Genomic DNA, 22907 nt, shown 5'->3' on the forward strand with positions numbered 1-22907 from the left:
CTTGCTAACATGTTAGCCACAACAACTTTATCAGGTGATAGCATTGTGGGTTAGGGTTGTGAGTCTGACAGACTATTGTGGAGCTATTCTGCCCCTTAGAGGCCTGGAAAAATCTCTGAATGCAGCTTTAAGAAAGAAACCAGCTCTCAGATGAAACTTTTACTGGGATTTTAATGTTAATATGAATTTGCAACAGGTTGGTGAGTTTTCACTGCTTGTATCACGTCATGAAAATGTTGACATATTTATTAGATTCTGAAATAATCTTCATCAGTAAATGAGCAAACTGAATGTCTAATGACCTCTGACCCATCGAGTGTCCTCTTATCAAGTCTTCAGTCAGGACTTCTGTGCCAGGAGCGTGCTCAGTTTGATCTTCCCATCCATAGAGGCAGTCAGGCAGGTGCCACAGTCCACTGCAGAGCACCAATCAACTGTCACTACCGGCGCTTTGTGCCCACCCAGCGACAGCACACTATCCAGAGCCTGATCCCCATTGGTCAGCTGGAAGAGGGAAGGATGGAAAGCGGGATAGGTTAGCAAATCAAAATGTAAAACATTTAAACGAAAATATGAATTTCGATTCAGCAAGAGAAACAAACACTGATGTTCAGGAGAAATGTTAAATAAAAATAAATAACTTAAAAATAAGTAAAAGTACTTAAAGAATTAAATGCACTAATAAAATTACACACACACACACACACACACACACACACACACACACACACATATATATATATAATATGACTAAACATAACAAATTGTACAAATGAAAATAAGTAGATTTAACCAGTAAAAACCTCACTGTTACTGATCTTCATTTTACTTCCTATTTAAAAGCCAACAGAAAACCAAATAGCATCAAAAAGATACCACATGAAAAGCTACTTATCATTAATATGATATAAAAAAAATGATGGAATTATTATTCAATACAAATAAGATTACTGAAAATAAAACATTAACAAATACATAAAAGAATCAGTAACAATATCCACAATATAACATTTAAAGGGCCTTGAACAAGTGTAGATATAAATATAAACATTCAAAATAATTTCAAGTTTAACCAGAACTGTCGAGTTTGGATTAGAGGTGGGCTGATAATGATGAAGGTGAAGATGAAGGTCTTTACTCTGTATATGAGTCCTCCGGTGCTGGAACAGGTCAAGACGTGTTGTCCTTCAGAGTCGAAGGCGAAGAGTCGACCTCGAGGAACCTGAACCTGAAAGAGAGAACAAGAGGTCATTCTTGTTACATTCATTTTTGAAAATCTATTTTATTCTTTTACATAGTTTTATATCCGCAGCATTTATTTTCTTGTGACCTAATTTACTACAGTCTACAGTAGTAGTACCATCGTCCTGTTGTTTAATAGTCCTTCACTTTCACTATTGTGTTTGTTTGTGATAGAGCAAGTGGGTGTTTTGTGACTCTATTTGTTCCACTTGTTTTGGACAATGTTAATCACAGCAACCCCAGAGGGTCGGAAAGCCTCGTGCTTCAGAGTATATGTCAGAAATCTCTCTAACACCTTCAGTGAACTGTCTAGATTTATGTTTGTGTGAGTGCTTAATAACCAATGTTGCTTTTCTTCTATTGTGTGTGCGTACAGATTTCCTTAATACAACGCACCCAACTGCATGCAGAAACACTGATAATGGAGTAAATTGACTGTTAGTACATTAGTATACAAATAAATGTGTCGACGAATGCATGTTTTTATTTCTTCATTTACTTTCTTATGACATGATTCACTGATTTACTCCATATTGACTCAGATTTGGTCCTGTTCACTTATAATGTTGCCGAAAACTTTGTCATCCTGTTCTCTAGTGCTGTACTGGTCTACTGCAGGGAGGTAATGTTCACATCAGTTCTCATGGTATGTTTTGTATAAAACAAACTAATGCTGAAGCAGTCTGGGAGGTAAACCAGTTATTTCCATGGTAACACTGCCTACCTGTTTGTATCCGCTATACCCTGACAGGACAAAAGGTCCGGTGGCGTCCTGAGGTAAAACCTGCTCCGATTGCTTCACCCCACACCGATGGATGTTCCACTGGATGAACTGAACACACACACACACACACACACACACACACACACACACACACACACACACACACACACACACACACACACACACACACACACACACACACACACACACACACACACACACACACAGAGTCGTTGTCTCTGGTTTGAAGTAGACTTGAAAAAGGTTCTTTTTTTTGGTTCCACTCTGACTAAACTGCTTGCAACTAGCTACTGCTGTGTGTTCTGATAGTTGTTATATCTGGTATTCTCTGCAAATTTTCTACAAAAGCGAGTTTCGGGGGACAGACTCAGTCATGCCCAGTCTCACTGTGTTGCTAATGCAGTCTTAGCTGTGTGAAGATCACAGATGAATAAGTCCTCAGCTGTATGATAACTGGAACTTAGTATTTGAACAAAGGGCAACGCTGCAACATCAGCCCTCATGCTCAGCACTCCTCATGTTAAAACCTCATTCGCGTACAGATTGGAGAGCCTACCTGTGCGAGTCCACCAAGCAAGGCCAACAACAGGCCATGTCTCCAGACAAGACCACAATCTCAAACCTTAATTCAGCTCAAATTGATAACTAGAGACTGGTCTCACTACTACACTTGAAGAGTCCAAGTGTCACTTTCTTTCCACTGGGGAACCGCATAGTTTTTCTTACCACACAATGATCATACCCACTCTATTTGTCCTTCCTACCAGACAACCTGAATGTTTCAGCTCAAGTCTCAGTCTGCCTCTATGATATCTCAAAATGGATGATGAAACACCACCTTAGACTCAGTCTCTGTAAGACTGAACGTCCCTCTGGCAGGGCTGCCAGCATGCACTTTAACAACTCCGCAAATGGTCCAAAATGCGGCAGCATGTCTTGGCCTTCAACCAGCCAAACACAGCTCATGTCACTCCACTTTTCATTACTCTCCACTGGCTCCGTTGCTGCTCACTTTCAGTTCAAAGCACTTATGCTCGCCTACAGAGTAGCCCCTAACACAGCACCCACCTATCTGAGTTCCCTCATTCAGGTGTTTTAGCTGTTTCATTCACTACGGTCTGCAAATGAACTCAGACTAGTCCTTCCGTCACTGTGAGGCAGGAAATCTCAATCCAACCTCTTCCCCTGCTCTTCTCCTTGGTGGTAGACCAAGTTTATCAAACTCAATTCGGTCAGGAGAATCCCTTTCTCTCTTCAAACATGGCTTGAAGGCCTACCTCTGCTGAGAGTATTTTTACTCACTTAATAAGTCCCTTCTCTCTCCCTTTATGTCTCGATCCTACTCCAGCTCTTTTTAGGAAAAAAAAAAAGTTACTTCATGTACCTGCAATCCTAGTGGCACTTGTGTAAGGTGGATCGTGGAATTGAGCACTGACACACTTTTTCTCTAGGACTTCTCCTTGATCTACTGTGGCTTGGATTTGTACTGCATTTATATGTCACTTTGGACAAAAGCAGCTCCCAAATGTATAAATGAAAATGTAAATTTACAGTTTATTCATTTCACTGCAACATTTAAATATATTTTTAACAATATATAATTGTGGGATCTGTTGACATTCTGTCCACCATGATGGGTTTTTAAAAAAATAAACACACACCTTGCCATCTTCTCCGATGCTGAAGACGGTGTTTTCATCGTAGCTGAACTCCACACTGTAAACTTCTCCGTCATGAGCTCTCCAGCTCATAGCGCTCTCATAGCGCTGCATATCTACATCAGAGACATACAGAGAAATCAGAAGACTGTGCCGACTGATTAATGTGTCAATGTTAAAGAAATTGCCCCCAAATCCCTTCCTCTATTAGAACTATGTTTACACACATAATACCTGTATAAGACATCGCTGTACAACTGAACTGGTTCAGTAAAATATTAAAATACCCTGTATAGGACTGATTTAATAGATTCTGCTGAGTAGAATGAATATCTGTGGGATTTTAGATGGTTAGTCACAAATATAGGTATTTCGAAATGACACTTTGAGCCCTGGTAGTTTTCTGTGAAGAGCATCTGAGGTTATTTTTGACGTTACAGTTTAAAGTTTACAGTAAGTGATTAATTAGGAATAGTCAACAGATGAAATTAATCGTCAGCTGTGTCCCTGATAAAGACTGACCAAACAGTCTGATTACTCCATCAGCAGCTCCGGTCACCAGCAGGTTTCCGTTGTGGTTGAAGGCTGTGCAATTAATGGCAACTGGTTCAGGTTCTAGAGAGAACTGGAGCTGAGAGACAGATTGAAAAGTGATTATACTACAGCCATAGGAAATACATACACTAAAGCTTATGCCAAACATGCTAACCACAAGACTACAAGTATGAACAGATTATGGTTACATTAAGTGTACATGTTAACATTAGGGTTAGCATGAAACATTTATCATGTTAGCGTGCTAAACGCTTCATGTTTAACATTGGCAGGGCTTAGCTGTATGTAGAACCTAATGCTAACACGTGAAATGTTAGAATATTAACATGACAGATACAGAATCAAAAAATAATAACATGATACGGTTTCCCTTTGACTCCTTAGTTATTATTGTAGTTCAAAGCTAGAGTCAGACTAACACATCTGGGATTTTTAGCCTTGCTAGCAGCATGGTTGTAGGGATTTTTAAAGACAGTCATTGTTCCCAGAGGATGACTTTGGTGATCTCCTGTTTTTTTCCCATAGTACCACCAGCAGGTTGACATCTTTGGCTTTTACTGAATTGTCTTGATAACTATCGGATGGATTGCCATGAAATTTGTTACCGACGTTCATAGTCTGATATGATATCCTGATGATTTGTAATCACTTTGGTGAACCCTGATCTTCCTTCACCCTTAAATTTCGATTTGCTCAGTTCGTTTATTAATTCTTGCAAAACTAATTACATTCCCATGAGCCTCAGCTATACTTTGTGTTTGCTTGAAATGTTTGCATGGTAACACATGATAAGATGGTGATGATGGTGGAATTACACCTGATAAGCATCAGCATGTTAGCATTGTGGTTGTGAAGACGTTAGCATGCTGACGTTAACACTTAGTTTAAATCACTACTGTTCCTACATTTGGCCTTATAGAGCTGCTGGCATGATCTTACTGGGAATCCAGATTAAAATTGAGACGTGAGCAGCGTGTAAGCGCTACCAACGCATTCTGTCTGTTCAGTTCACACCGACTCCGACCTCCATTCAGCCATCTCTGTCATCTAAGGCAACTGTCTCTCAGCAGCTCCTGAGGTGCTGAAAGGACAGTTGCCAGCCAAACTTTCTTCACCAGGCTGACTGACAACAGAAATTTACTGGACAAAAATTGTTTTCATGTAAGCCCAGCAGGAAAAATCAGCATCGTTCTTATGTATTGATTCAATGATTTTATTGATTTCCCCAACCCGCTACTGAGGATGGGGGGGGGGCGTCTGCCTACAGTGAAACCAGAAAGCTCTAACAATGGGAGCCTCGATCAGTCATAACAGATACAGTTCACAACATATAAACAGCAGGAGATTTGTGTGATTAAACAGCTATCATGGAGATCATGCTTCACAATGCTCAACAGAGGGATGAAAAATAGACTGCGTAAAAACACAGTGAGTCTTGGGGTCACTTCTCTGAGTCAGTGTGGATTGATACATTTGATGACATACAAGCATATCAGTTCTGTGAGACAGGCGAGTGATGGACACCAAAAAATGGTTCTAGAAACACATTGTATATAGATTGGCCTTTAGTCTTACTTTTTGTTTTTAATTTTTAATTTTTGAAGACATCGTTTCATACATTTGAGTATTATTTTTCTTATCTTAACATTAATATATTTTTGTTGTGCAGCACTTGCGTTGTTGTTTCTAGTTTATATTGAGTGGTAATTTCCTTTCCAGTTAATTTTACTTTTTAAATTTATTGTCATATTTGCTGTCGCTATTTTGACAGTTTTTTTAAATTGTAAAATGTCTCACTCAGTATATTGGTCATCTTTGTTTAATAAGCAAATTTAATGACTCTTTAAAAAATGTGAAAGTCATGTGTTTTTGTGTAAAAAATGAATTATCACCCTATATATTATTATGATAATTAAAACCTTCAAATATTGAAGTTGGCCTCAAAAATCCCAGTATCAGTCAGGCTTTATTCATAGTTACTAAATCTAATACCCTTTTGACATCGAGATCTCAACCCATGATCCATGAGCAGCACACAGTGGCTTCAGTCACCACCATCACCATGCACGCATCCACCACCAGCATGTGCAGGCAGGACAGGAGAACCTGCTGAAGTGTTCTCACAATACTAACAGCGTGATGTGGAGTTAACGGTCAATTGAGAAAATTTAAAAATTGTTTTTGATACATCTTAAGCTGTCCATTTTGAGTCTGAGAATGTTGTAGGAGTGCAATACTAAATTGGTGCTGTACTCTTTTAACTGCAGGTATTACTCTGATGCACTTGTTAGCTAAATAACTATTACTGAACTAACTGGTTAATTACCTGTTGTTTGACAGTCTTGGTGTCCCAGAGCAGCAGCTGTCCAGACACCGGTATAGGAAGTCGAGGAACAGACTCGATGCTTCCAGATCGACTGAGAGCTGCCGCCGAACACACGAATGATGAACCGCTAGGACTGCAAGCTAAAGACAGGATACTGAGAAGCAGAGAAGTGTCATACTATTATTAAAATTCTTAATTCAACAACCAAAATCATTTATTTCTACGAGACAAAATGTAAAACTTGAGGGTACAAGTTTTACCCAATTATCTTATTTATTCTAGTCCATTTTCTCAAGTAATAGTTCAGCCATGTACCTCCCCTAAAACCACAAACTGTTGTTTTTAGCCATGCTAGCAGCTTTTGGTTTTTAATGAAATGTCATGACAGTTATTGGATGGACTGCCAGGAAATTTGGAACAGACATTTATGGATAATAACCAAATATTTTCAAAACTAACGACATACCCATCAGGCTAAGCTGTATTTTGTGTTTAGAGGAACTCCTGTTGTTTGAACATCAACACACGAACTGAAGCCTATACAGACGGTCAGCTACGGTGATAACGTCCCCAATAGCTACCCACTCTTCCCATCTGTACCTGGATAATGCCTGCCGCTGCCAAAGGACTCAGTGAGTGAAGTCTGTCTCGCCCTAGCAACCAATTTCTTCTTTTCTCACAGTCCTCCCACTCACATCACATACAGTGTCATTGCTGTTCTGAGAACGGCAACGGTTCAACACACGACTGCATTTGCGGTCAGCCATCATCAATGACAACACTCTGTTCATTGGCTCACGCATTTATAAAGCTGTAGTCGGCATGTGACTGACAGGAAGAAGGAGTACTAGTTCCTATCAACTGGGTATTATTTAGACTAGATCCTACAGTTTGTGTACTTAAGTTCTACTGTGTCCCTGTTGATGATAAAATACACATTTACCCCAAATTACTGAGTTTAGATATTGATGTTTTAAAATGAGAATTGATACTAGAACAGAAACGTTTGGGATCGGAAGTATCAATATTTAAGTATCGATCCATACACCACTACTAATTTTAGCATTTTCTTTTTCTAAATGAAAAAGGGTGAACGTGCTAAACATAATACCTGAGATTTGCCTCTTAATTTTGTCAGTGTAAGCATGTTAGCATGTTGCTGTTAGAATTTATGTTAGCAAGATGAGATTTGGCACAAATCATTCTTGTGAAGGTTGTCCCTAAGTACAGCCTCACAGAGCTGCTAGCATGACTATAGACCCGTAGTATTATAACATCTGGTTCTATATGGTTTAAATAGTGAGCAGCTGATTGGGAAAAAACTATCATGTCAGCCTCCGACTTGTAATTCCAAGTCAGAGATATCAGGAATTTCTGACATCAGCAATATCTCCAACTTGGTGAAAAGAACTACAGACATTTCAGCAAACTGTTGGCAGAATGGCTGCAAATGCACCACCACTGGCAGTTTCATAGAAATAAAATCCAATATTAACAGCATTACAATCCATTCAGCTCATTTTATAGCAGCTACTGTATATGGTCTTTGTTTGTATCTGGTTTTACTTGGCAATGAACTGCTGCACATACATTAACCAACAAAACTAGCAAATTTAGGCTGTTTATCTCGTGTGACAACAAAGTTAGCTCTAGTGTTAACATCCTTGGAATAATGCGTGAACACTCCCAAGTCAAAATAAGGGGTGTTTTTCCTGTTCTACCAGTTCTGCCAACATTGCGTGAATGCAGCATTAACACGAGATTGATATTGATCTTCTCATCTCACTCTCAGAACAAAAGAAAATTAGATTATTTCTCAAAATGTTTAACTATTCTTATTAGGCGACGTGTTTTTACAGTTCCACATACAGTGCAGTTACTTCATACAGTACCGTGGATGAGTTTCATCAATGTTCATCTCATACAGATTCTTCTTTGCATCTGTATCGTATAGCCGCACTGTGCCAACACCGCTGCCTAGTAGCAACTGACACCACACACACACACACACACACACACACACACACACACACACACACACACACACACACACACACACACACACCTTTTATCACCACAATGTAACACAAGTACACTTGTTACCAGCCCCGAAAGTGTGGCTTTTTTCACCTTGTGAGTCTGTGGGTGTGTGTGTGTGTGTGTTTGAGTATGTCAACATGACAAAACGTGGTCCTGGAGACACCTACTTTAGCGGGAAATATCAGAGAGGCAAGAGTGGCTCTAGTCACATTCAACTTCCATTTGACCAATATGGAAATGATAGATTACATTTTGGCATTTTTATCCTTTGTCACGAGTCAATTTTATGCATAACATCTGCTTCGAGTTACATACTATTTTTCTTTTAATTAATTTAATTTTTTCTATTTGTTTTAGCATGTCCAGGTCCCTTGCTGTATTGAATCTTTGTTTTTTGTCTTGGTCCTCTCTGTTTATACTTATGTACGCACAAAATTTGGACAGGTGTGTTATCGGAATTTTGTTTAATAACAGAATAGAACCAAACAAATTATGTTAATTTATTTATTGTAGAACGTCTCACAAATTCACCTTATTAATGTTCATTTTAGTTATCTGGACATGCTCTGAGTTCAGCATTTTATTGATGACTGAGTATAATCATGTAAATGGTGTTTCCTTTATCGGGTTAAAGTATTAATAGTAACCTGACTAATGCTGTTAATGTCTCTATACTCAGTTAATGTGCAGTCTGTGTCTTTTGTTCGTACCAGTCTGTCGGGTTTGGTGGCCCACTCCAGAGAAAGTAGAGGAGACTTGGACATGATGGTGGCTTTAGTCTGTATGATGGGGTTGAATGACCACACCTGAGGAGGAGGTGGAGGAAGAGGGCTTGATTGTGTGTTTCAACTAGTAATGCATGCAATTGTAGTAGTTTAGTTTTTCTTTTCTATGTTCATACAACCCCACAAGAAAATGATTCAGATTCACCTTGATGACTCCATCTACATCCAAACTGGCAACCCGGCGACCAGAACAGTCGACTCTGCAAAACAGAAGAAGGAGGGATGGATGAAAAGAGAAAAATATTGAGGAAGAAGGGGTGAGGGGTAGGGGTGAGAAGGGGTGAGGTCAGTCTGTAGTCCCTACCCAAGTTTGACCAGTTAAACTGAACTGGGAGAGTGCTGAAGGCATACCTGCAGTGCATGATGGAAGAGTGGTGTTCTCCGTATTCCTCCTGGCTGAGTTTGATGAAAGGCTGTTCTGTTGACAGACCTCCTCCCTCTGTTCCTCCTCCGCAGGTCCTACTGTTCGAGGAGGAGGAGGAGTCAGGAGGTTCGCTGGAGGTCTCAGCAGGAGGCTCTACCTCCCCAGCCTCCCCCTTCTTCTCTGATGTCTGAAGACAACACATGAAAAGATGTGACTGGTGTAAATGAAGTCAGCAACCAGTTGTAGCAACATTTACCCCACTACAAAGCCAACTGCACTGTTGTTTAGAGAATAGTGGTACTTAGCCGTGGAGAAAGCATGTGGCTAGTGTTGTAACATGTAGCCTATTCTATAGTTTTATTTGCTGAAATGTCTGCATTACTGCAGACATAGTGTACTCTTTTAAGGGGTATGTTTAAATTATGAGCTAGAATGTGTTATCAGAAAATTAGATGTAAGCTGAGTTACAGTGCGTTTTGTGGATTGCTGCATTTTTTTATCTTACGTTTGACTTTATAACTGGCATTCAAAGTTGAAAAAATGAATGTAAGTGCTGCTTATTTTTGTTTTATCTCAGTACTTTAGATATTTAGCAAGAGAACTTTACACATAGTTACACAGGTACTGGCATTTGTGTTCACTGTATGTGGTTATATTGATAACCCTTATTACACACATGATCTGAGGAAAGTTTATCTGTAGATCTTTCGTACAAATGCTCTTTTACACTTGCAGGTTAGCTGGAAAGCTATTGTACTTGGCGAGCTAACCAGTTGCTACCTGGTAACATACTGGCACAACCAGCCAAAGTTGCTCTTTGAGCTACACAGACAATTAGTTAAAACTGTTAATTCATAGTAACATGATATAGTATGGACTCATGTATGAAAATCATTATGCCTAGCTATATTTGTAATGTAACTCCCTGTAAAAACCCTACTTGTCATTTTTACACATTTGTTTGTTTGTGCAAGGGTTAAACAAACAAAAAGTCCACATTGATTGGTGAGCTTTAGAAGTGTTGGCCGGTGTATTTGGAGCTTTGGCGCAAACTTGGGAGAGAACTAGGCTAGCTGTTTCCCACCGTTTCCAGTCTTTATGCTAAGTTAAGCGAATCACCTCCTGGTACTAGTTACATACGTAAGTGGATTTATGCTTGATGCAAGGTTTTAGCAGGAGGTTTTGATATATAGTTCAGCATTGAATCTCACCCGTAGACGGCGCCACTACAGCAATAGATGCCTGAAGCGTGATCTGGCCGTACTGTGCTTTATTTATATTCCCACCAGAAACTGTTTACATTATTTCATTCACATTCATTTAACTTAGAATATGGGACTACTCTGTGCAGATGCCTTCTTTACATTTTTTCCTTCACTGTGATCAAGACCAGGGTTCATGGTGAACAGAAGGTTTGTGGTGGAAATGGTTTTGTTAGATGTGTGTTACAGAAAAAGAAATGATAACTGGGCCTTTTTCAACTTGCTTAATGCTTTCTTCACTCTGAACAATCTCTTCATCAGAAACTTGTAGGACAAAACATTGACAGCCAATAACAGTTCCTGCAGTCATCGTAGCCCTAATGTGTAGTTAGATTTTCAAGAAGGTGCTAATCAGCTATGGCTTAGCCTATGGTTTAACCTTGGGGCACAATGCACATAGCTACCATAGGTACAGCTTAACAAATATAAATCCAGCTTCAGCATATATTCAAAGAATGGTATTGATCTTCTCATCTAACACGGCAAGAAAAAAAATAGCTTATTTCCCAAAATGCCAAATAAAATTGACTGAACAGGCACATGCATCAGCTTTGGTAAAAATACACCAAACAGGTGTAAGCACAGCTAAACCTAACCAAAATCATTCTTCAGCTACCTGTGGTGGTGGTGGTTTGGAGAAAAGCTCCTTCCTTTCCTTCTCATGTTCCTGGATTCTCTTGTGTCTGGGATGTGTTTGCTGGTTTGTTGGCTGGTTTGTTGACTGTTGGGACTGGGAGCTTGCAGGTTCACTACCTAATGCCTGACTGGCAACTGGCTTCACCTCCTTAGTTTGGACTGTCTCTTTTGACTTTGCAGGCTAGAAAAGACAAATTAATTTTAGATACAGGAGATGAACTCAGGTCAGAACTCCATCAGCCACTCACAATGGTGAAGACCAACATGGTTGCCAGAGGAGGAGATTCCAACTGTAAATGTAGAAAAACACAACTGAAACATCTGGGTTGCCCCCCAACCTGAATATACATTATAAAACCACAACCTCTGAGGGACAGGGGGTGTGGCATTGGTATATGTGTGTTAAACAGAGACCCTTGTCAATTATAGCAGTCATACCCAATCAGACCAGCCAATGGGATATGGTCAGTTCAGTACTTGCTTTTCAGCAGGCTTCACACAGATTTAGGATTTCAAGTTTGGTTTGTCTTTGTGATTTCTTTGATTGGATGGTAACTTTCAAAATCACTCACATAAGAATAAGGTAAATGACCTCCTTAGACCTAAACTTGATAAGTAAAAACTTTCTTGACTATTTATTTGTAGAGAAAAATTGTGGATTTTCCCATTCACAATCAGAGTTTTCTTGGAGCAGTATGTAGTGGACATTAGAGGATCTGCAGGTAAACACACTCCAGCACTGTAAAAAAAATAGTTTTTCTAACATCCAGTCATGTGGTTTAGAAATTTAGCAGCTGGCGTGGTATGCTTTCAGAGAAGTTCAGTTTACTGTTTTCAAACTTGCTGAGTTTTTAAACTTTTACTTCACCAAACTTGTTTTCACCTGACTGGTTGGTGGGTCCTTCCTGCTCACAGCTACCTGGCTTGGTGAAGAGCCAGTAGCAACCTGAGGTGATTTACCCGGAGTGCGTCGCCCCTGTGGTAGGAATGTAGAGAAGAAGTTTCTGGAAGGAGTGGTGGTGGTGCTGATGGCTCGTTGGCTTGACACCAAGTCCCTAAGAGGGCAGAAGGAGAAAACAAGGAATGAAAGTTTAACAATAAAACTATTGAATGAGTACAAGACAAAGCCAAGCTGTAATGAGGTCAAGATTTAAGAGCATGCAGAGATTGACTGGTAAGAGCTGAACAAAGCTTTGTCCCAATTCTACCCATGAACACTTCCGCTTGTGGAGTTACCCTCAATTTGGCGTAACCCTCCAAAGCAGTGCACTACAAGTCAGCATAGTAAAATTACTCCACAACTAGACCTTCACGACTCACACACTTCAACAGGAAGCCACCAGGATCCAACAGCAGAACAGAAATACAAAGATCAACAACAAAGGTGTGGAGTGATGTTGCCTTTGAACCAAAAATAGGTCAACTATGATACTACGATACTTTTGTGAGTATCCTATTCAGACTTGAACTTCAGAATATGAGGTAAAAGGTTCTATTAGTGTCAATGATTATGACTTTGTATGGTACATTTGCCTATGTGTTGCTGTTGTCTGAATTGTGAATATTAGTAATTGTTTCATCAAGATAAATTCTCCAGTAAGGTGCCATTCTGCTTTGCAGAAATGCCCAAAAAACACACAAAAAATGTATTTTTTATAATGTGCACCTTGTTGTAATGCCTCTGCTGTAGGTGACTATGAGCAGCTGTTGCCACAGGCTGTGATACAGCAAGGCACAAGTGGTATACCATATGACAGGACCAACAGGTTATGTGTCACTTACCTCAGTGACGTGTTGGATTTGATGTTGGCCCAAACAACTCTTGATCTGATCAGCGCACACTGGCTGTTTCTGTCAAATAAATTTAAACCTCATCTGCTGACAGAAAACTGCCAACAGGACAATACCTTTGTAGACCTATTTTAAAGCCCAAAGGAATTAGCAGTTGCGGAAGTTGTTGGTTAAGGCCACAGGAAGCTGTGAAGCAGCAACAGGAAGAGTAATTTCTGCAGTGACAACAACTTCAACAACTGCAGTGTAGTATATCAAGGACATAATCATCAAAGAAAAACAAAAAAAATGAAGATGTCAGTCGGTCCACCATTTTGGTCCACACTGAAATTGGATTGGATTGGATGCCATGAAATTTTGTACAAACATTCATGATCTTCAGAGGATGAATCCTAATGACTTTGATGATCCCCTGACTTTTTTTGTAGAACCACAAGCAGTTTTACATTTTTGTTTTTTAGTGAAATGTCTCGACAACTATTGAATGTACTGCTATTAAATGTGGCACAGATAACCATTTTGCTCAGAGGATAAATTCTACTGACTTAGGTGATCCTCTGACTTTTCATCTAGTGCCCTCATCAGGTCAACATTCGTGGATCAGAATGAAATGTCTCAACAACTCTTGGATGGATTACCATGCAAATCGGTTGCAGACATTCATGGTCTTTGAGAACTTTGTGTTCCCTCCACTTTTCATCCAGTACGAAATTTCTATTTTCCAATAGTTTGGTTAATTTATCTAACTGCTTGACCAAGTTTTATCACAAATGGAATCTCACGTCTCTTCTTCTTGTCCGTTCTACAGAAACTGGTGTCCAGTTTAATGTCTTACTATTACTGCCAACTACCAGACATCTGAAGTACGAGTGGCATGTTAGTGTTGCTGCATACAGAGCTGCAATTTGCTGTTGTATATCTTTTTTGTGTTATCTATATTGTTTATATAATCCAAAATATCATGGCAATCTGCCATTTACATTATTACATACTGTATGTTGTGTAAAAAGCTGTGTATTTGTTGACCAAAAATGTTCTGGTTGCTGCTGAAAAAGGAAAAAACACTTGTGTTTCTGACATTTCTTCTGAGAACCATGTAAGATCATGATTTCTCAAGATATTTTGAAGGCTTGTTAAAACTCATCTGGATCTCTAAATAACAGCCATGAACAGTTAATGTTACCATTAGGGGGCATTATTTGGAAGCACAGTATTAATTTAATTGCTATGCCGATGACACCAAACTCTATACGTGTGTTGATCCTGATAGGAATGTACAATTGCAGTCTTAATTTTCTGTGCTGGTATCTTTTTCTGCTCTAATCTCCCGTGCCTCAGAATTTTTACTCAAATCTCGAAGTGATCAAAGAGTAACAGACCTCTACGACTTCAGAAATGTTTTTTATTGTGCATATTCTGTGTCATAGTTAAATGTAAACATTGTTAAAAAGAAAAATTATTTGGATTTTTTTCTTTAATAATTAAATTAGTTGTTCTTCATTGTGACATGAATTTTCCATGCCACATTAAAATCAAACTACAACACAGAAAACAAAACAGTCAGTTATTTATGGCAAAATATAAAGTAAATAAAGTATGCTTATATATAAAGTAAATATATATTACAATGTGTATCGTATTTCACTTTTTTTCCTTGTACTGTAACTGTACGGGCTCCCACTAGTAGAAAATGCAGCTGCTACGCTTTTACCTAAAGCCCCTTTTAGCATTACTATACTGCTTAACATTTGTTTTGTTTTGTTTTTTTTAATTTACTTTTCAGAGTTTGTCTCCCCTCATCAGCCTCTGTGCAGGCCAAGGTCCTAATACAAGAACCTGCCGGTGGTTACCGTGAATAGATGTAAGGAAAAAAAATTCCAATTGAGACTAGAGGGAACCGTGGCTTGGCTGTCAGTGTTCCTTGCCTCCAGAATGACCTGTCTGAAGACTTCTCCAAATCACTATGATAATTTAAATCACTTCTTAACAGCAATTTTTCTTCAGTAATACTATTAATTTTCATTATTTTATGCTACATATTAATTGTTTTATACTAAAATGTATTAGTAGTAGTATTAATTTTAGACAGTACTGTATTTGACAGCCCAGTCTACAGTGCTCTGTCAGCGTGTGAAAACCCTAAATGAAAGTTTTAAAAAATGGATTGTACTGACAAGAAACAACAATTCATCAGGTGAATTGTTTATTTGGCAACATCAACCGCATCACAGCACACAGTATAAAACAGCAAAAATATTGTATCATTAACAATAAGTTAGTTAAAAGCCTTTAAAATATATATTTTAAACGAATGAACACATAATATATCAGCAGTTTTGTCTGCTTTAAAGTGCCTGAAAATTCTTCTAAAAGTGAATCTGGGATGAAGATATGACTTTTCTGAATGACAGCTATTTACAACTTCACACGTCTTAAAAAAAAAAAAAAAAAATCCTTACATCCTTCCCGTCTCTGGTTATGTTTTCCTCTCATGATACTAATGTCTCTATGGAACATGATAAACGCAAAAAAATATCTGTAATTATGTTTATTTACCAATGAATTCTTATTTCAGTTTTACACATCTGACTTCTTTAGCATTATTCAAATTTTCTGACTCATTCTCAAAATTCAGAGATAAATCTCAGAACTCAAATATTATTAGTAACTTTTCAGTAGCATTAGCTAAGGAATTTACCATCTTTCATTCAGCAGGGGTCAACCATGTTATGGTCTAACAATCAACTAACAAAAAGGTTCTTTTCTAAACAACATATAAGACATCATAATGAACGTTGTAAAATAAAAGACCAGTAAAACAAATGCAGTCAGTCAGTCAATGAAGTGAGGTAAAACTGAAAAAAAAGGCTAGCATGCTGAAATGCTAACATCAGAAATGTGTGTGTCCTGTGATTGGTGGATTTTTTTTTTTTTTTTAACTATCAGAATGAAAAAAACTAAACTGTGATAGATAGAAATTCTGCTCAGATTAATAATTTAAAAGACCATTTAGGTAGAACATTTAAGATAGCTGCCACCTGTAACCCCCAACCCATATTGCAGTACAGTACAGTAGTTTTTGTTTTTCATGTAAGTACTTAAACTTATATAAAACCAGAACTTAGTTTATACCCAATAATCTTAGTTCTACACTGTTTTTATCCAGAGATTCTAATATATCAGAAAACTAATACTTCCATTTCATTTGAAGCATGACAACCATCTCGGGTGCACAGGAGGAGGACCAGACCCATGGGAGTCATTGGCATTAGACATGTTACTAACATATCGACTCCTGGTCCAATAAAAAAAACTTTGGTTAAAAGCATCATCTTGTCGAGATGTCAAAACTCAACACAATGAACATTTAAAAAACTGACAGAATGGCAGCCATCTTAGATGTGGTCAGTCATCAGTAAAGACAGTGATGTTAGTGTCTCACAGCTCAGTGTCTCCCAGACGGTCCATGTTCTGGACATATGCCGGCAGTTTGTGGTGGACCATTTCATCTCCATCCCTCTGGTCCCGACTCTCTGTCTGCAGGGCAAACAGCTGGACAAGATGACAAAACAGAGAGGTCACATAACAGCAAGAAAAAAGAATCCATCTACCCCACCACCATCTAACCAAACCTCAGCATGAGACAGTTGGTGCAAAATCATTAAAAGGGAGTTTTCCCCTTGCTGCTGTCACCAAGTGCTTGCTCATGGGGGAATGTTGGGTCTCTGTAAATATAACTATAAAGAGTACGGTCTAGACTTGCTATACATGAAAAGTGCTCTGTTATGAGTTGGCGCTATATAAATAAAACTGAATTGAATTGAGTGGAATGGAAATAAAATCATTTAACCTTGGACCTGGACCTTAACCTTTAACCTTAAACTTTGTCAAAACTTGATTGCTTACATTTCATGATGGGCTGGACAGATCATTTTGAATTTTATGAATCTCGCAAATAGCAGGACATTTTAAGGATAATGATGGACTTTTTCACTAATTTATGAAACTATAAACCTAAAAGATGGGATTTTTTTGAAAAAAATAATGGAGAATTTTCAAATACACGATGAGACTTTTTGAGACACATGATGAAACATTTTTAAAATGATGGATGAGACTTTTTTTTCAAATTAAATGAATTGATAAATGGTTTGTCTTTTCTAACCAAATGATGTGACTTTAAGGGGGCTCTTTTAAACCAAATGATGGAGCTTTTGTAAGTAATTGAGGCAATTTTTTAAACTAAATGACAGGGCATTTTGATTTAATAATGGGACTTTAAAATAAATTATGGTACTTTTTATATATTATTTTTATATAATTGAAGGAACTTTTTTTTTCTTTTGCTATATAGCCAACTTTAGCATTAACAGCTTTTTACTTACCAAGAGCTTCAGCCATCTTTTTTTTTTTTTTTAAAAACAAGAAAAGGGGTTAGAATATGCCCTCTGCGCAGCGCTACTTCTTCATCGTCTCATGTTGTACTGAGGGCAGGCTGGACGCTACAGTGACTCACTATCGCAAAGTAATATTACGAAACAGGATGGGCTGGGACTAGCTTGTTTAGCATGCTAACTTCAGCAAAAGCAGTGATAGAAATAGAAACAAAACAAGAGTTAAGATTGAAAAGAAAGTAAGGAAATTAAGTTTGATGCGAAACTTGCAACATTTCTTCTAGACTGGTTAGTAAACAGCTGTTAATGATAATGTTAGATATGTAGCAATAGCAAAAATGTACATATTGCACCTGTAAACGAAATAATTGGACTTTCTTAACAATATGATGGGAAGTTTTAAATGCAAGGAGTTCTTTTTTTTTTTTGATGATGTGACTTTCTTAACCAAAATTTAGTGACTTTTTTTAACAAAGTAATGGGACTTCTTTTAACTAAATGGTAAACATCGAACTCTTTAAATAAATCATGGAACTTTTTACTTAAATTATGAACTTTTTGACTTAAATGATGGGACGTTTTTAAATGAATAAATGATGGCACTTTTAATCTAAAAATGGAATATTCTGAATAAAGGATGGAACTTTTTTAAATGAATGATGGGACTTTTTTTTTTAACCAAATAACAGGATCAATGCTTGGCCTTCAAAAAAAGATGAGACTTTATTGACTCAATGATTGGACTTTTTCAACTAAACAATCAAACTTTTTAAACGTGATGATGGGGCTAAATTATGGGACATTTTTAACCAAATGAGGCGAAATTTGAATGTATAATATGGAACTAATTTGATGGACTGTTAAAAATCATCTTGTAAATATATTAACATCTTGACCATGTACAGAAAGACATTTAATTTTAATAACAAATAATTGGGCTATTTAAATCTCACGGGATTTTTTAAAGTACTGTAAATTATTGAACTTTCTGAAACATTAAAAGGAATTGCTTAAACCATGAGACATAAAACTTGCATTTAATTATTTATTGTTTTGAATTTTAATTTCTACAAAAAAAAGTTGAGTGTTAAAACAGGGAACACTGTGGGAGATTATTTTATGGTTTTCTTCTCACCAGCTGCCGGAGCTGTTCGTTCTCTTCTGTCAGGCTGGTTGTCTTCTGGACTTCAGCATCAAAACTCAGCAGGACAGGCTGAGGTGGAAAAGAGTTAAAGACTGGAAACAAGCAAATCTAGAGCTTAAATGACACACAGACACAGTGGATCAACGTCACATCCTGTAGAGTTTCAGACATGCATTACAACATCTTCAGTATTATATCTAATCCAGCTACAAACTAGGCCTTTGACTGTGATCTTGTATGTAACTGCTGAAGGATATGCATACACTGGAAGAGGACCGAAAGGAAGTTGTGCAGAGAAACCAAGAAGGTGTCAGCCCACTGGCGGGAGAAGTACGGAGAGAAGGAAGGGTTCTGCTCAGGGCAGGGGATGAACGGCAGGATGAACCAATCACGCCACTCGGCCTGACCCTGCAGCTCCAATGCCTGCTTCTGAAAAAACTCCTGAGTCCTCTCCAGGTTAGCTTTCTAGAGGGATGAAAGGAAGGGAACCAGAGGGATTTTTAACTACTTTTCCTTTTTCAGACACGTACAGTGTGATTTTGTTCATTTTCTCTACCTGGATGGTGTTGATGACGTAGTATCTGTACAGGCTGGTTCTCAGTTTGTTGACGGTGGATCTGTAAACATCCTCCAGTCTGCAGAACAGACGTCTGTCCAGGTAAAGCCAGTACTCCTTCAGACCAAACAGGTCGAAGCTCTGGATGAACAGCTGCAGCTGATCAATGATCTTATCCACCTGCGGCAAGAAGATGTTTTAGATTTTGAAAAAGAAAACCCTAAAAATCATCCATTTTAAGAAGACTCCATCTCTAAAACATCCCTTCCTTACATTTGGAACAACAACCACTAAACAAATCTTTCAGACAAAACTATATCCATCCATATTTCCATTTTTTGTACCCTGAAGCCTTTCTCCTTGTCAGCTTTGATCTCGCTGTCCAAGTGTTTCAGAGTGCTGGTAAAGCCGCGGTAGATCAGATACTCCCTCACGTGTTCATCTGTCCTCTCCACTGCTGACCCCATGGTGACCTCTCACCCTGTGAGGCACAATATAATAGTGTTTCATACAGTTATATATTCAGACCCCTTTACTTGTTGCACACTATTGAGTGTAGATTTAATTGTAAATGGATAAAATTGCCATTTTGCCAATCATCAATCAGTTTTTACAAATGTTTGCCAATTTTTGGCTCTCCAAATTGTGGTCAGTTGCATCCTATTTGTTTTAATTACCCTTGAGATGTGTCTAGAACTTGATTGTAGTCCACCTACAGCAAACTGAATTGATTGCACGTGGCTTAGATCCTCAATTCAGTAATACTGTAGAAGACCCTTTGGCAGCAATGGTGATAGAAAAACAGATTTTTTTTTTTCACCAGAGAAATGAATCTCCTTCACTGCAAACAACAACCAACAACCATTCTAATAGCCCACTTGGTTGGCCTGTGCTGTGGATGTTGCCTTTTTCTTTTGTAAAATGTCTTAAGATTATTCCAAATAACAAATGGTCGAAAATAATTAAAAAAAAAATCACCACCAATACAGAACAAATAATGATGATTTGTATTGGAATGTAGGTGTTCATTCATCTGATCCACACCGTTGATTAGTCAAAATTACATTGAAAATGTCATAAACATCCAATAATTAAACCTAAACATCATCACGTTATTTATATGGGGCTATGAATATCATAATGCCAGTCCCATTAATCTCAATTAGACTGACCATAGCTTCATTTACAGGTTGTTGATTATTAGCATGCAGCTAAAATTGTAGTTTATAGTGAAGGTTGGTGATTTGTACTCTATGTACTATATATTCAAACTTTAGGTTCAACACTGAAGAACACTTTATCCCAATCAGCCACAACATTAAAACCAGTTACCAGTTGTGTATACACACACCATTGAGCAACAACGTAACTCAGACATTTGTAAAGGAACAGATAAACAAGCCTGATACATTCTGGAAACAAGTCCTGTGGACTGACGAAATTAAAATAGGACCTTTTGGCCGCTGTGAGCAAAGGTACGTTTAAAAAAAAACAGAGTGCAGAATTTCATGAAAAGACCACCTCTCCTACTGTTAAACACGGGGGTGGATAAATCATGCTTTTGGCTTGTGTTGCAGCCAGTGGCACAGGGAACATTTCACTGGTAGAGGGAAGAATGGATTCAATTAAATACCAGCAAATTCTGGGCGCAAACATCACACCGTCTGTAAAAAAGCTGAAGATGGAAAGAGGAAGGATAATGATCCTAAACACACCTCAAATCCACAGTGGACTACCTCAAGTGGCGCAAGCTGAAGGTTTTACAATGGCACTGACAGTCCCCTGACCTAAACATCATCAAAAATCTGAGGACAACCTCAAAAGAGCAGTGCAAGCAAGACGGCCCAAGAATCTCACAGAACCAGAATGTTTTTGCAGGAAGAATTGGTGAAATTCCCCCAAACAAGAACTGAGAGACTCTTAGCTGCTACAAAAGTGTTTACAAGCTGTGATACTTGCCAAAGGGGATGTTACTAAATACTGACCATTCAAGATGGAAATAAAAAAGTCATCTTGCTTAAAATACCAAAGAAATGTTTCATCTTTAACTTCATGCCTTTTGGAAATCAGGTCATCTTTTACTCGCTTAGCTATTCACAATAAGAGACATTTTGAGTAAAGCATTGGCCTAACGTTGTATAACCACAGCAGTACATTCAAAGTTTTGACTATCTATCAAACTGCTCTAACTTTGTTTAAAGTGTAAAACATAAAATAAAGTGTCTGTCGGAATCTAACCGTTCCTGCAGTTAAGTCTTTTGGATTCCTTCCGCACTCAGTCGCTTGAAAAACCTCCAAAACCAAACTCCATCTAAAAATCTCACTGAACTGGTTACATGTATAAAATAAATCAACAGTCGCCAAACATTGGTAACGAACCCTATACAAGCTCACATTTACGCTACTTGTCAAATTTGATGTGACAAAAAGGCTCCATTTAGTTGCATTTAGTTTTCCGCAGTGCTGTGTGTGCCCGTAACGAATTTTTTTTTTTTTTTTTTTTTTTTTTGTAATTTCGTGGATTACAAGCGGACACAGTTAACGTGCAGAGCGTGTTCATTAATCCTGGCTTTAATTGTACGTACCTCGGCGGACAATCAAGATTATGTTCAGTGTTCAGCCGCGAAACAAAACATTCAACCCGCGAAAACGGAATGGACGTTATTTAGATCCACGTAACCCCTGGAGCCCGGAGATGCCCCTCTGCCATCTTCTGAATTTAATAAAATGTCAACTATTCGACCGCAATAAAGAGAAAACTACCTTCCTGTTGTGTTCGCCTCCTGACAGTCATGTGACGAGTTCACGTGACGTAGTCAGCCGGTCGTGACCACAGAGCGCCCTCTGACGGACGACGTCGGTTTTGAATTGAACTCCCACATTTTAATCCATTGCAAATATTCTTAATAAAGTTTCCCCAAAAAAGAAAAGCCCTCTATCAGCTCATGAGACTGTTGCTCCTATGCCGAATATAATTTGCTACTGTAACAGCTTCGTGAACACTATCAGAGATTATTTTCTACTCCATTTATATCAATGAGGCAAAATAAAAGAAACACCTCTTTGTTAATGCGATAAAGTTCAAACAGTTCAACAGGAGCACAAACTACATCCTCCAAAATAATCATACAGTTTAGGATCCTTCCCCGGTTCAACGTCGTCACACAACGAGGATTGTTTTCAAGCTTAGGAAACTTTACTTCTTCATTATTTTTTTTATCGTCATTTGACTGAATTTATTATAGTGGCGTTTTTTTGTTTTTTTGTTTTGGTCTCTAAAGACAGTGAATTGTGACAGGCTACAACTGTCATTTTGATGTAATGAGGTGGTATTGAAGGAAGGCCAGAGCTTCAGCTGGGTCAAATAGATTGTGTCCTTTACCTTACTTTATTAAAAAGGCAATTATAT

General features: G+C 38.2%; 1 protein-coding gene across 2 annotated transcripts; it reads right to left on the reverse strand.

The window, feature by feature from the left end:
• Nucleotides 1-160: 160 nt before the first annotated feature.
• Nucleotides 161-22347, reverse strand: wdr91 (WD repeat domain 91). Of its 2 annotated transcripts, none has more exons than XM_040157894.1 (18): nt 22262-22347; nt 19843-19979; nt 19499-19678; nt 19200-19407; nt 18934-19016; nt 16847-16956; nt 12497-12668; nt 11594-11794; nt 9703-9902; nt 9497-9551; nt 9277-9372; nt 8419-8513; nt 6527-6680; nt 4168-4276; nt 3649-3761; nt 1967-2074; nt 1139-1228; nt 161-504 (listed from the first exon to the last, which is right to left on the reverse strand). In XM_040157894.1, exons 2-18 carry the CDS (start codon nt 19963-19965, stop codon nt 340-342), a joined length of 2262 nt encoding a protein of 753 aa, XP_040013828.1. In that variant the 5' UTR covers nt 19966-19979; nt 22262-22347; the 3' UTR covers nt 161-339. The 2 variants fall into 2 exon arrangements, with proteins under 2 accessions (XP_040013828.1, XP_040013827.1); XM_040157893.1 differs by lacking the exon at nt 22262-22347 and adding an exon at nt 22084-22255.
• Between the last annotated feature and the right edge of the window lie 560 nt (nt 22348-22907).

This window comes from Xiphias gladius, chromosome 20, assembly GCF_016859285.1.
Source record: "Xiphias gladius isolate SHS-SW01 ecotype Sanya breed wild chromosome 20, ASM1685928v1, whole genome shotgun sequence".
NCBI lineage: Eukaryota > Metazoa > Chordata > Actinopteri > Istiophoriformes > Xiphiidae > Xiphias > Xiphias gladius.

Bases quoted from the DNA above. Each gene is read 5' to 3' on its own strand.
- wdr91 (XM_040157894.1), bottom strand. From the start codon at position 19,965: ATGGGGTCAGCAGTGGAGAGGACAGATGAACACGTGAGGGAGTATCTG. The intron at 9,903-11,593 runs GTAGCTGAAGAA...TGTTGTCTTCAG, and splicing joins CCAAACCACCACCACCACAG to ACATCAGAGAAGAAGGGGGA. The intron at 6,681-8,418 runs GTACTGTATGAA...TCTGCTTCTCAG, and splicing joins ATTGATGAAACTCATCCACG to TATCCTGTCTTTAGCTTGCA.